Source organism: Schistocerca piceifrons, chromosome 2 (genome assembly GCF_021461385.2).
Source record: "Schistocerca piceifrons isolate TAMUIC-IGC-003096 chromosome 2, iqSchPice1.1, whole genome shotgun sequence".
Lineage (NCBI taxonomy): Eukaryota > Metazoa > Arthropoda > Insecta > Orthoptera > Acrididae > Schistocerca > Schistocerca piceifrons.
In genome coordinates this window covers 829,246,711-829,260,250 of record NC_060139.1, presented here as the reverse complement: position 1 = coordinate 829,260,250, position 13,540 = coordinate 829,246,711, and the positions used below count along the sequence as shown (strand labels likewise).

At 38.7% G+C, this 13,540-nt stretch overlaps 1 protein-coding gene across 1 annotated transcript in view; it reads right to left on the bottom strand.

The window, feature by feature from the left end:
- The window catches only part of LOC124775120, a 302,473-nt gene that overhangs the window by 34,162 nt on the left and 254,771 nt on the right, over positions 1 to 13,540 (bottom strand). The window contains exon 17 of the mRNA XM_047249959.1: positions 3,874 to 3,950. Coding sequence (XP_047105915.1) covers positions 3,874 to 3,950 — 77 coding nt within the window. The remainder of the gene's footprint in view (positions 1 to 3,873; positions 3,951 to 13,540) is intronic.

Here is a 13,540-nt window from a genome sequence, read left to right as displayed (position 1 = left end):
AGTTCAGAGGCCATTTGTTAGCAGTAGGTTTGATCAACATGTGAGTATTACATAAATGTTTCATAAACTAAAAAAGAATCCCTGGAGGGAAGATAATATTCTTCTCATGAAACATTATTGAGAACATTTGAAGAACTGGCTTTGCAGCAGACTGCAGAACGATTCTACTGCAACCATCACACATCTCACAGAAGGACCAAATGAAGATAATCTGAGTTCATAAGGAACCATATAGACAAACTTTTATCCACAACTCCATTTGCAAGTGGAACAGGAATGAAAATGACTAGCAATGGTACAAGATATCCCTGCCATGCACCATATGGTGGCAAAGCTGTAGATAGTCTTCTTTAAATAACAGTTATCTTAATGTAAGGCACAAGTGTTATGCAAAGCAGGGAGAAAGAGGGAGTTCAACTAATAGCCACATATCTTTCCTGCAAATTTCACAAACAAACTCACTGATACATAGTACACTATTGGCCATTAAAATTGCTACACCATGAAGGTGACGCGCTACAGATGTGAAATTTAACAGACAGGAAGAAGATGCTGTGCTATGCAAATGATTAGCTTTTCAGAGCATTCACACAAGATTGGCACCAGTGGCGACACCTACAACGTGCTGACATGAGGAAAGATTCCAACTGATTTCTCATACACAAACAGCAGTTGACTGGCATTGCCTGGTGAAACGACGTTGTGATGCCTCGTGTAAGGAGGAGAAATGTGTACCATCACATTTCCGACTTTGATAAAGGTCGGATTGTAGCCTATCGCAATTGCGGTTTATTGTATCGCGACATTGCTGGGTTCAGGAGGGTAATATGGAATGCCGTGCTGGATCCCAATGGCCTCGTATCACTAGCAGTAGAGACGACAGGCATCTTATCCGCATGGCTGTAACGGATGGTGCAGCCACGTCTCGATCCCCAAGTCAACAGATGGGGACATTTGCAAGACAACAACCATCTGCACGAACAGTTCGACGACATTTACAGCGGCATGAACTATCAGCTCGGTGACCATGGCTGCAGTTACCCTTGACGCTGCATCACAGACAGGTGCACCTGCGATGGTGTACTCAACGATGAACCTGGATGCATGAATGGCAAAACTTCATTGTTTTGGATGAATCCAGATTCTGTTTACAGCATCGTGATGGTCGCATCCGTGTTTGGCGACATCGCGGCGAATGCACATTGGAAGCGTGCATTCGTCATCGCCATACTGGCGTGTCACTCAGCTTGATGGTATGGGGTGCCATTGGTTACACATCTGGATCACCTCTTGTTCGCATAGACGGCACTTTGAAAAGTGGACATTACACTTCAGATGTGTTACGATCCGTGGCTCTACCCTTCATTCGATCCCTGTGAAACCCTATATTTCAGCAGGATAATGCACAACCACATGTTGCAGGTCCTGTACGGGCCTTTCAGGATACAGAAAATGTTCGACTGCTGCCCTGGCCAGCACAATCTCCAGATCTCTCACCAATTGAAAACGTCTGGTCAATGGTGGCCGAGCAACTGGCTTGTCACAATTCGCCAGTCACTACTCTTGATGAACTGTGGTATCGTGTTGAAGCTGCATGGGCAGCTGTACCTGTTACGCCATCCAAGCCGTGTTTGACTCAATGCCCAGGAGTATCAAGGCTGTTATTACGGCCAGAGGTGTTTATTCTGGGTACTGATTTCTCAGCATCTATTCACCCAAATTGTGTGAAAATGTAATCACATGTCAGTTCTAGTATAATATATTTGTCCAATGAATACCCATTTATCATCTGCATTTCTTCTTTGTTTAGCAATTTGAATGGCCAATAGTGTAATTACCCAACATTGCCAGAAGCAGTATGGTCTCTGTATCAATGTAAAAATACCTTCCAAAACAGAAGTTTTCTTGTCCAGGATACGTATCGACAGAGATCACTATGATGTTTGACCCCTTTTGGCCTGGATGCATGCAGATCAATTGGAAAGGGTGTCATAAGACCATTGCAACCTCTCCTAAGCCAATTTGGCCCCAACTGTTGAAACTGGTCTCTGATATTCTGGATACTGGCTCTGAACAGATCTGATGTCCAAGCTAGTCCCAAACATGTTGTATTGGGGACACATCAGTGGATCTTGCTAGCCACATGAATACATCATACACACAGTTCACACACGTGCGTACCTACCATGTATGGGCGAGCATTGTCTTTTTGAAAAATGGCATCATGATACCGTCACGTGAGAGGTAACAAATGAGAACATAGGATGTCCCTGATGTACCATTGTGTCATCAAGAGTTCCATCAGTCACTACCAGGTGTGATCCAAAGTCATACATGGCAGCTCCCCACAGTCTGATACCAGGAATAACATGTTGCTGCTATTATCGCCAATGGTCATCTGCAGTAGTGCAGAACTGCCATACATTTCTGAATACAATGTGCTGCTATTTATCAGCAGTCCGCGCTTCCCCATCACAGCACCACTCCATATACAGTTGTGTATGTTGTGGTATTAATGGCAGCCTACACAAGGGACTGTAATCCATAGATTAGTTTCAACTGGTCTCTGACCAATGATGTGGGATGGTAGAATGTTGCAGGGGGTCCATTACTTATTCTTGAATGCCAGGTGCAGATGTGGAGAGCTTGACACACAATATGGTGATCCTCCCCTGCAGTGGTCAGAAGTGGTCGACCAGAAACTAGTGAACGAGTATGCTTGGTTTCACATACCCATGCAGTCCAACTTTGGTTCACCATCATATTCAAATAGGTTACAAATCAGGATAATACTCGATTTGACCTGTTGGGCAAATGGAGACCCACAATACGGTCCTATCAGGTGCTGCTAATGCTGTCTCGCAAGTATGTGGCATTTCCATCCTCTTCATAGTTATCTCTCGAAGTCAGAAACTTTTCACACCCCCTTACATACCATACTAGACCTGGTAACAACATTAAACATGAACAACACCAATGCACTAAGTTGGCCATTTTACCTGACACAAAGAACTCTCGATCATTCACAAACCTGCCTATGGTGTGTACATGTACAAAGTCATGACGACATCCAACCATTTGGTTTCTTCTTCTTTTTTTCCGGTCAGACAGGGTATGAAAACTTTGTCAATGTTATCAAACATTCTTTCACTACTAACCATATTTCTTGTGAACATTTACTTCCCATGAGTTACGTACTAATCATCTTGAATTCTCTAAGGCCAATAATTCTTTGAAATGCCTTACAATTACATATTTAACGCAAGTCATTACTATGCTAAAATGTCAAATACTTTTGAGAAACTAAAATGTCAGAATCTAGCTGTCTGCCCACAGCCAAAATTTCAAGGCTGTTATATGTTAGCAAGAGATGAAAAATGAAAGGTACGTATTTTTTTCTCTAACTAGTTAAAACATTCACTATATGAGAGGCATCTGTACACAAAAAGTCCTAGATGAAAGTGAAATTCCAGCGTACACAGCATCAAATGTAAAAAAAGTAATAAATAAATAAATAAATCCCCTCAGCTCTCGCATCTTATTACTTTCAGCAGTTTCAATTACTTTTTAACACTAGAGGGTGTAGTTTTTATTCCTATATTATCGTACTATCCACCTGACAGCTAATGTCACTACTGGACAAGAGAAGTATATCTTTTTGCATGCAGCAATTCTTACATTCAGGATTATCTTTGGTTTACACCTCTTGTTACTATCTGTTTCGGAACTGGAAAGTTCAACAAAAGGGTAGAGAGAAGCTTTTGGTCTTCTATGTGAAAGTAATAACTAAGAATGAGGAATCACTTTAGAATCCGAAGAAAAAAAAATGGAAAGAAAAACAAATGCCCCGCCCCCCCAACTCAAGGTACTCACATGTTTTTTTAATGTATCGTACAGGTTGTCGTCCTTTCTCTTCCGTGGTAAGATCAACTTCCTGGGCGGGAACATACCTACAAACAAGGAAACAAATTCAAATGGCTTATAATAGTGTATTACAGCAAAACAAACTTCTGAACTATTCAGAAGAATTTTAGGAGCATGGAAACCAGTGGCTCAGTAGTGACAAAAAGAATCCAGTTGCTGAATCAAGTGGGCCGTCATAGTCGGTCTTAAGTTCAAATCTTACAACAATGATGCACACTTATTGCCTATAAAATTTAGTAACTTACTAACATAAATGATTGCAATGTTAAATGTTGCCAGTCAAAATGTCAGAAAAAGCTCTGCTACCTAAAATTATTTCAGATATTCAAAAAGTTATTATGTACATTTGTCATCCATTTCACGTTTCCTGGTAGTTTTGTCACTTAGAGTAGGGCAGAAAACAATAAAATCCCAAAATAAAAAGAAGTGAATAATGAGTAATATGGAACGAGAGCAGGATTAAGAAGAGTGGTTAGGGTTTAATATACCTTCAATGATGAAATGCCTTAACCACTGCATCAAATCTCACAGTGACGACGAGTAGTAGAAACCAGATAAAATCACCAAGAAGGTATGGGGACTGTGACATAGCATAATGAGACATTACTAAAGAAATCGTAGATATTTAAAAAAAATAAATAAAAAGCACACTCAGGAAATTTCTGCAATTGTTACATTCCCATCAAAAAAAGTGTTAAGTCTCCTCCACGCAACAGAATTTAAGGTCATCCATAAAGGTAGTTCACTACCACAACATGAAGAAAGAACACAAATATTAATGACCGTTAAGAATGGAACACTCAAAAATTGTAGTAATTATAATAATCTATACACAGTACTAATTTTAAAATGTTAATTGAGGAACACCAAAAAGGTTGATGTAACACTTTCTGCAAATGTCATTAGTGTTATTTATGAAGTGTATAAATTAGCTTCACTAAAGCAAATAAAAGTAGCATTTTGACACCTAAGAATGCCAGCCAAGTGCCAAATAACAGCATTTGCCTAACTGTTTGACTAAGTGAAACAGTGGTGCTGATGTGCATGGAACATGTTGGATGGCTGGCGACAGTCAGCTGTTCCCAGTGTTACACAATGTGTGCATAAATGATACACAGAGGCTGCACATAAGAGGGAAGAGGCAATGTTACTAGCAAATGAATGATATTTTAACCCAATCAATGAGTGGTGTTGCAGTTGTGCTACTAGAGCTGGTCAGCAGATGGCTCTAAGCACTATGGGACTTAACGTCTGAGGTCATCAGTCAGCTGGTCAGCAGACCCAATTAATAGTGTGTCAGAGCTTCAGGTCAGCAAGTTATCTAAAATAGTACAATACGGGGCAATTAGTAACTCGAATGAAGGCCAGAGCAAGCCAATGAGGTGGACATTCAAATGGGGTAGAAAAGGGCAGCAGATGCGAAGTTACCATTTAGAACACCCCAAATTGGTATTTTCCGCACTGTCACAAGAGACTATGAGAAAACAGAAATGGCACTCAGCTGCCAAAAATGAGTGAATGGACTTTTACACTGTGTGTTATAGCGCAATTTATGTGCTATGGATAGTGGCTTTTTCTGTACAAATACTATTGTGTTAGTCATCACAAAATATTATGTGTAGGCACAAGAAAGTGGTGGTGTTAAGTGGCTCATTGGGTGAAAGTTAAATTTCAGATCTGCCTAGGGTTTCATACAAAGTCTGTTATGAAGCCCTTGAGTGCTACCAACATATGAACGCTACATGTGTCCATACTGTAGCACATGCTGCAAACCAGGCCACCTTGGCAAAGTGTGACAGAGCACCCAGTTGTCAGCAAACCAACTGTGTACTGTGCCATGGTACTGCAATAAGACTTACAATTCAGCTGATCATCAACAATCAACACACAACAATAGTGTTATTCACTAATTAGCGCATATCCCAACACAATGGCATCCCTTGAGGTCCAGAAACCAAGTTGGCAAGTGGTACCTTAAAGTGGCCTGCAGATACCACTAAGGGGACAAAATAAGATGCCAGTAATTTACAAGCAAGTAGTTCGCATACTGACATTGCTCATATTTCATTCACCAGCAGCAACTAACACATTCAGACTAAGCAGTTTCATGTCATTTGTGTTCCAAATCAATGACCAAGTTCTATTACTATCCAGACAATTCCATTCAGTGATTTGAAAAAAAAATCTTGCTAGCAATGAGCAACTGTTTGAACACACTCTCAAGTGTGAACAAATTTTATGTAGACATTACATTAAAACCAGTAGCGCAGCCATGCTCCTATACCAAGTATAGTCAACCCACGTGTAATGCATGTTGCGATCCAAACAGCTACAAAGATTGCAAGATGCAAAATGTGGGGTTATCATATCCGTATCAGTTAGCCAGTGAGGGGGAGGGGGAAGGGAGGGGGAAAGAGGATCTTTTTTTGAAAGAGGGGAGGGGGACAGAATTTCTCCACTACCATAAATGTACATTTTCAAGTTCCCTTATATGAGGAGTTGAAAAAAAATCCTCGTTCTTAAGGTGCATCTATATGATTCCTTTCTGTTTTTAACTTTGCACATGCACATAACTTTCCAACACAGCAACTACGCATGCGCATTTGTGCACGTATAATTTCCTGGACATGGAGTCCATTTATATGGCACATTGCTTCCTCCCTTTAATGGGAATCATTGCACTTTTTAGCAGACGACAGGCACCTGGGGTTCATGTGTGTGTGTGTAGTGTGATGATGTGATGCTGTGAAGCGAGTTATGTGCAATAATTTCTGTTCACACCAAAGGAAGCACACTTAAATTTATACATGATTACAAAGAATAGTCTTATGGAATGCAACTGCTGAAGATTATTTGAAAAATTTTGAGATGTGATGTTCTGAGCATCAAGTCCTAGATAAAAGTCTCCAATCAAATTACTGTAAAGAATAAGATACCATAAGTTTGTAAGTAGGAAAACATAAAAGAACAAGCCAGAATTTTATGAAAAGTGTATATTTTCTCTGGATGAATACCTATGCTATGGCAACTTGACAGCACAACTGAAGAGCCAGACATCTGAACAAAAGAAATGATGAGATATGTATAGCTCCTCAGCAAAGTACTGCAAATAGAAACAAAGGACACTTTTTTTTTTTGGGGGGGGGGGGGGGGGAGAGGGGGGAGTAGAGAGAACAACCTCCATTACAATACATTCTAGCTTCTATGAAATTCCCAAATTTGTTCCATCTGAGAACATTAAATACATATAATCTTTCATGATTAAAGTTGTGTGAAAAACTTTTTTTATAAAATAAAATGCAAATGATGCAATGAAAGTTAATTAACTTTCACATAACGACCTCAAACCTCTCCCTTAAGGGGGAACGCAGGCAGAATTGGTCAAAAATGGTAAAAAAAAACTTTTTCCACCAAATAGTTCCATAGCATGTTAGCAATACTGTCTCAAATTTTCACAGATTAATTCGAACTACAAATGATAAAAAAGCTGTCTTGTTTCAGTCACTTTGCAACACTACACCCACTTTTCTAGATGATACTCTTCTTTTTTGCGATGCTTTATTACTTCCTGCTGTCATAAAAGCATAGGAAAAGTATAGAACACTGTGGACCTGTTTACATCGTGTTATCTTTGCCTTCCACTAGCTATCTTTGGCAGCTGTTATTGCCTGTGGTGCAGAAATACAAACGTTTCAGTTCTGCTGTTAGCATGAGAATTACGACTGTGTTCAAGCTTTTTTTCTATGATTTACCATTTACAATGCCAAGATATAGTGGTAAAGTTTTTAAGAAACAAGCTAAAGCACACCATTTACGTGTGAATAAACAGTTTCTACAAGTGAGTCGACAACATTCAGCGGGAGATAATTGGGAAGCTAAGACGAAGAGCAGTTCACAGAAGAAACTTGGAATTGGTGGAGTTTCAGTCCACTAAAGACAAAGTGAATAGTGGTTTTAGGATAATTGATTTAGAAATCATGTGTTCTACTATTAGAAATATGTGCACATGTGGTAACTGTGGCAATAAATATTTAAGATTATATGACAGCAATGACAGAGATGTAATGTGTGTAATATGCACTTGCTTTGTGACAGCTGTCAAACTGACATTCAAGTCAAAACATCAACTGCTAAGAATTGGATGTATGAAGCCAATACAAGATTCTGCTATAGGATGAGATGTGTTCATGTTGTAATGGAAGGTAGCAATTTGTTTTGTGCAATAATGAATATGCCATCTCCATTTGTCTCGTACTAAACACTAAACAATCATCTTCTGGATGCCTTGGGAACAGAATGCAACAGCAGTTTGTCAATGCAACAGCAGTTTGTCAGCAGCAGTTTTATTTAACAAAGACATTCAGACAGGTTTAAATGACCCTTTGCCTTCTACAGATCTGTGTGTTTCATGTGATAGCACATGGATGAAAAGGGGCCACACCTCCCTACATGGTGTTTCATCAGTTAGAAGTGTTGACACAGTAAAAGTTTTGGATTTGCAGTGATGTCCAAATATTGCTCTATTTGTGCAATAAGGAAGAAGAGAGACAATGGCACATAAAACACAAAATAATCTGCAGCAAGCATTATGATGGTGCTAATGAAATTAATATTTCATCGGAGCGAGATGAGGTGTGGAATTAGATATGTGAAATATCTTGGTGATTGAGATTCTAGTGCTTTCAAATCTGTTTTAAAAAGCAAGCCATATGGACATGGATGCAACATTGAAAAGAGCTAGAGTGTGTGTGGCACATTCAGAAGAGGATGGGTGGGAGACTTCTGACACTGATACGAGAAAAAAAAGGTGTAAAACTCAAAGATGGAAAGCCACTGGGTGGCCCACAATGTTCGACTGACAAAGAGATCTGCAATTTGAAAATAAATTATGGCAAAGCAATAAGGCAAAAACTGGAGATTTGAAGGCAATGCAGAAGAAAGTGTGGGCAATATTTTGTCACAAGTTGTCAACTAATGAGAAGCCAGTACATGAATTGTGTGATATATCCTGGTGAAAATACGCAGGCAAACGTAGAAACCAAAACCTATTCATGTAAATACAGACTTCCTGAAGCAGTCTTAAATGCCATAAAGCCAACATTCCAGTTTCTAGCTCATCCAGATTTGTTAAAGAAATCTACCCATGCATGGTGGAACACAAAACCCGAAAGAGAGCTTCAACAGTCTCATTTGGAGGAGAGGCCCAAAAACAACATTTAGCTCATCTACTGTTGTTAAAATTGCCACATATGATGCATGTCTGGTGTTTAATCATGGTAACATTGGAAGAATAAGGACACTTACTGGACTAGGATTTGTTGCAGGTTGCTTCACCAAGAAGCTATTGAATAAGACAGATACTGTGTGTGTTCCACGTTCTGAACTGTCTGTGAAGGATATAGCCCAAAAGGGCATGCCAGAAACATCAGATGAGAAGGAAACAGGTACATGAAGATCAAATGTATGGTTATGGTCAATATTAAGTTACTAGTTTATGCTGTAAATCCTTATAAAATCTTTTATGTGCACTTCCCAGAACTTTCATTTTTTTGTGTACAAGTAACATTTTCCCCCAAAACATTGGAGATAGAAAAGTGAAATTTTCTGCAGACTTTGTTCATAGTATTACAACTTCCTGTGGTACAAATTTTTTACTTTTCTGTGAAACTGAAATTGCTCTGTTTCATACGCATAATTTTTTAAAATAAATTGCAAGAGCTCTAAAACTGATATCAAAAACCTGTTCCACACATTTGCTTATTTGATTACTAAGAATTACCTACCACAATATGAAAGTTGTAAGTAAAGTAATTTTTGTGAAAATGTTCCTTGTGTAATAGCATGTGTTGCAAAAATTTCCAACATGCCAAGATCAAATTTTCTGAGAAAAAAATTTGAAAAAATTCCAGAATGTAGCCCATAACATAATGTGGAAAATTTGGAACTATTATATTTCAAACACCAAAAACTGTGTTAGGTTATGTAAACACAACCATTTTCTCCAATGTCCCCCCTTAAGTATATCTCAGTTTCAGGAATAATCACTGAAATGCTTTGTTTTCAAATGTGACATAAATAGTTAAAACTGGTAGGCCCATGTAAGTCACTGGTTGCTAGCTAATGAAATGTTGTTGCCAGTCTTATTGCTGTTGTTTCCCAAGCAGGAAAACTAAAACCTTGCTGTGCTCTTGTACTCAAAACATCTTAACTTTGTATTCTTGTACATCTGTTATTTAGATACTTCTTTACCTGAGTCGCTTTTGCATTTCTGATTTCTGCTGTCTTTTCACCACAACAAAGACAGTACATGCTACCAAGCAAAGAAGGGGGTCTATAGCAGACTTCTTGCACAATGAGGCAATGCGTGGACATGAGAACACCCACATGTAAGCATTATTTTCACAAATTTTTGTGCAGGCCCTTTCATTCCTGCATGTCAGTGATTGCAGATGAAGCAAGATTATGATTACTGGACGTAAACTACTAAACACCACAGATTGAACATACACAAAGCACTAAACATCTCAAGTTTAGAATGAAAACAAGAAAAACATCAAGCATGGAGAGAAGCTAACATACACAACAATTAAGATCTCTCCAAAATGTGTCTTTTGTACTATCTGTTGTGATAAAGTATTGTGAAACAACTTCGGCAGGTGAATGTGCTACAGAGCATTTCTTGGAGTTAGGTTCTGGTGTTACTTAGTAACTGATTATAAAATGGAAAGAAGGCAAATTATGTAAACCTTGACTAGAGTGCAATATTGTCATGTCAAAACCATAGTTAAGTCCAAGTCTGAAGGCAAGGTCGTCAACAAAGTATAACACTTAGAATCAAAGCAAATTTATTATTTATCACACCATTGTACAGACAAAACAGAACGGACAAATCTTGGACAAAGAATGCTAGTATTTGTAACACTATCGAATATTCCAGATAGAAAAACATTATAAACATAAAGACCTTCCTTTAAATACAAAATAAATAATTGTCGATGGTCAGATTTGAACCAGCAACCCACAGACCGCCAGCCAGTGCCACTAACCACTATACCACACTGCACAGATTAAGTTGCAGACAGGCACAATTAAAAGATACAGACGTAAAGCTTTCGGACACAGACTTCATCAGCAAAAGAGAAAAACACACCATTCACTCACACACAAGGAAGCACAACTCATGCACACATGACCACTAACTTTGGCAGCTCGGGCCACAATGCAACTATCACGTGGGATGACACTGCTGCTTGTATCGTGAGTGATAGCTGCATTCTGGTCCGAGCTGAGGAAGTTGGTAATGATGTGTGCTTGCTTATGTGTGTTAATGGTGTGTGTTTCTCTTTTGCTGATGAAGGCTGTGGCCAAAAGCTCTGTGTAAGTATGTTTTAATGTTGCCTGTTTGCAACTTAACGTAACTTTGTTACGATAAGTAGCAATCTATCTTTTCCTACATTGCTTATATTCCTACCAGGAGTTCTCATTGTTTGATTTCACATTAAAAACATTATGCCATAACAATCAGTATGAAACAGTAATTACCAATGCAGCACTACAATTATAAAAGTGATTAACAATGGATGGATCAGATTGTGAGACAGGTTTTATGGTGCTTAGATTACTAAAATTGTGTGTTAAGTATCATTAGATATGACTGTTTTTCCATGTAAGAGAAAGAGTGATGGGTGATGTTAACTGGAGCGATTCAGCTAGGACTGCTCTGGATGTACTTATGTCAGTCTGCGATACCATACCATTGTCATTATTAGAAACTAGTTTTAATATAAGTTCATATAAACAATTCATAATGCATATCTTTAAGTAGATCATTAACATATTACACTGTAATTTCTGTAACAATATAGGTACCTCCATAATTACTTTGACTTGTAAATAAAAATGTAAAGCTCCTGTATATATACTTTAAATTTCTTTGACAAAGGGAGACGATGAAGGATTCTCAAACTTGTTTCATTAATTAAGCACACACATGAAAACTGTCTGTATGATGACTAATCCGAATTTTTTTTAAAAAAAGTGATATTGGCAGTATGATATAATCCTTTTAAAATACAATACTACACTGCTAATACCAAACTTACACTTTAGCACACATATCTGGTCAAAAGTATCTGGACTCCTATTAGTGCACATTAATATGGGGTATGTCACTCTTTCACCTTTATGATGGCTTGAACTCTGCTGGGGGCACATTCAATGAAGTGTCTGTGGAGAAATAGCAGCCCGTACTTCCTCAAGAGTTAAAACCAGAGAAGGTAGTGATGTAGGACTCTGTGGTCTGGAGAGAAGTCCGTGTTCACACTTATCACAAAGGTATTCCATTGGGTTAAGGGGAGGCCCTGGGCAGGCTGATCCATTTCAGGTAATGTTACTGTCCACAAACCATTATCTCACAGATACTGCTTTATGACTGGGTGCAACGTCATGCTGATACAAACAGTCATGGTCTCCAAACTGCTCCTCTACTGTATTCAGTACACAATACTGTATAATGTGTTCACATTCATCTGCCTGTAGCATTTTCTTAATCACAGTAAGGGGAACATACCCTAACCAGAAGTAACACCCCCATATCATGGAAACACTTCCTCTGTTTTTCACTGTTGGCACTCCACATGATGGCAGGTAATGTTCTCCAGCTGTTCACCCAACCCATACCCTTCCATTTGACTGCAACAGGGTATAGCATGATTCTTCACTCCAAATCACTCATTTCCAGTCATCCAATTCCCAGCAGTGTCACTCCTTACACCAACTTAAGTATTGTTTAAAACTAAATATAGAAATTGTGGCTTAGTAATGTCGGTGCAGGAACTATGGTGGCAACAGGAACTAACAACTGTAAACTGCATTTGATAAGTCAGCTGTGAGCAGGCATTGTTAAGCAATAGTTGTGCAACCTTATTGTGTGAACGTTGCAGTGTCACAGATTGCAATGGAATAACAGCTCTATATCAAGAGTTAAAAACATTCTCCAGACTGTCAACAAATGACATGGGAATGCCTGCTGCGACTTGGTAAAAAAAACTGATGAGAACTGGTGTTATCAACAAGAACCCATCACAAAATGCAAAGTGTAAAAATTCATGTAAAGGATCAACACTTCGATAATATAGCCAACATTCAAGCCAACGTGACCCCTGAATTGAACAACACCCCAGAGAAGGACTTTTCTGACAGTTTCACAGACATTCTGTGTGTTGTACTCAAGTGTGTGTGTGTGTGTGTGTGTGTGTGTGTGTGTGTGTGTGTGTGGGGTGGGGGTGGGGGGGGGGTGGGGGGGGACGACACTAGGTAGAATTACTGAAGCATTAAAACCACCATCTTGCTATTTTTTTTTATTAATCTAGCCTAGAAACTGATTGGGGTTCTCTATTTACATTTTTTTGCTCTTTTATTTTATAGTCATCCAAACAAATGAGACAATTGTCTGAATTACTCTTGGAAAATGTTATACACTACTCTCTATTTGTTAGGATAATTTTATGCAGGCTTGCAGAAAAATGCAATTCTATGATACATGATGGCTAAAGACAATTTCAGTAACAAATGTCAAATCCTTGTTTCATATTTTACAAGAGTCTGTATTCATAAA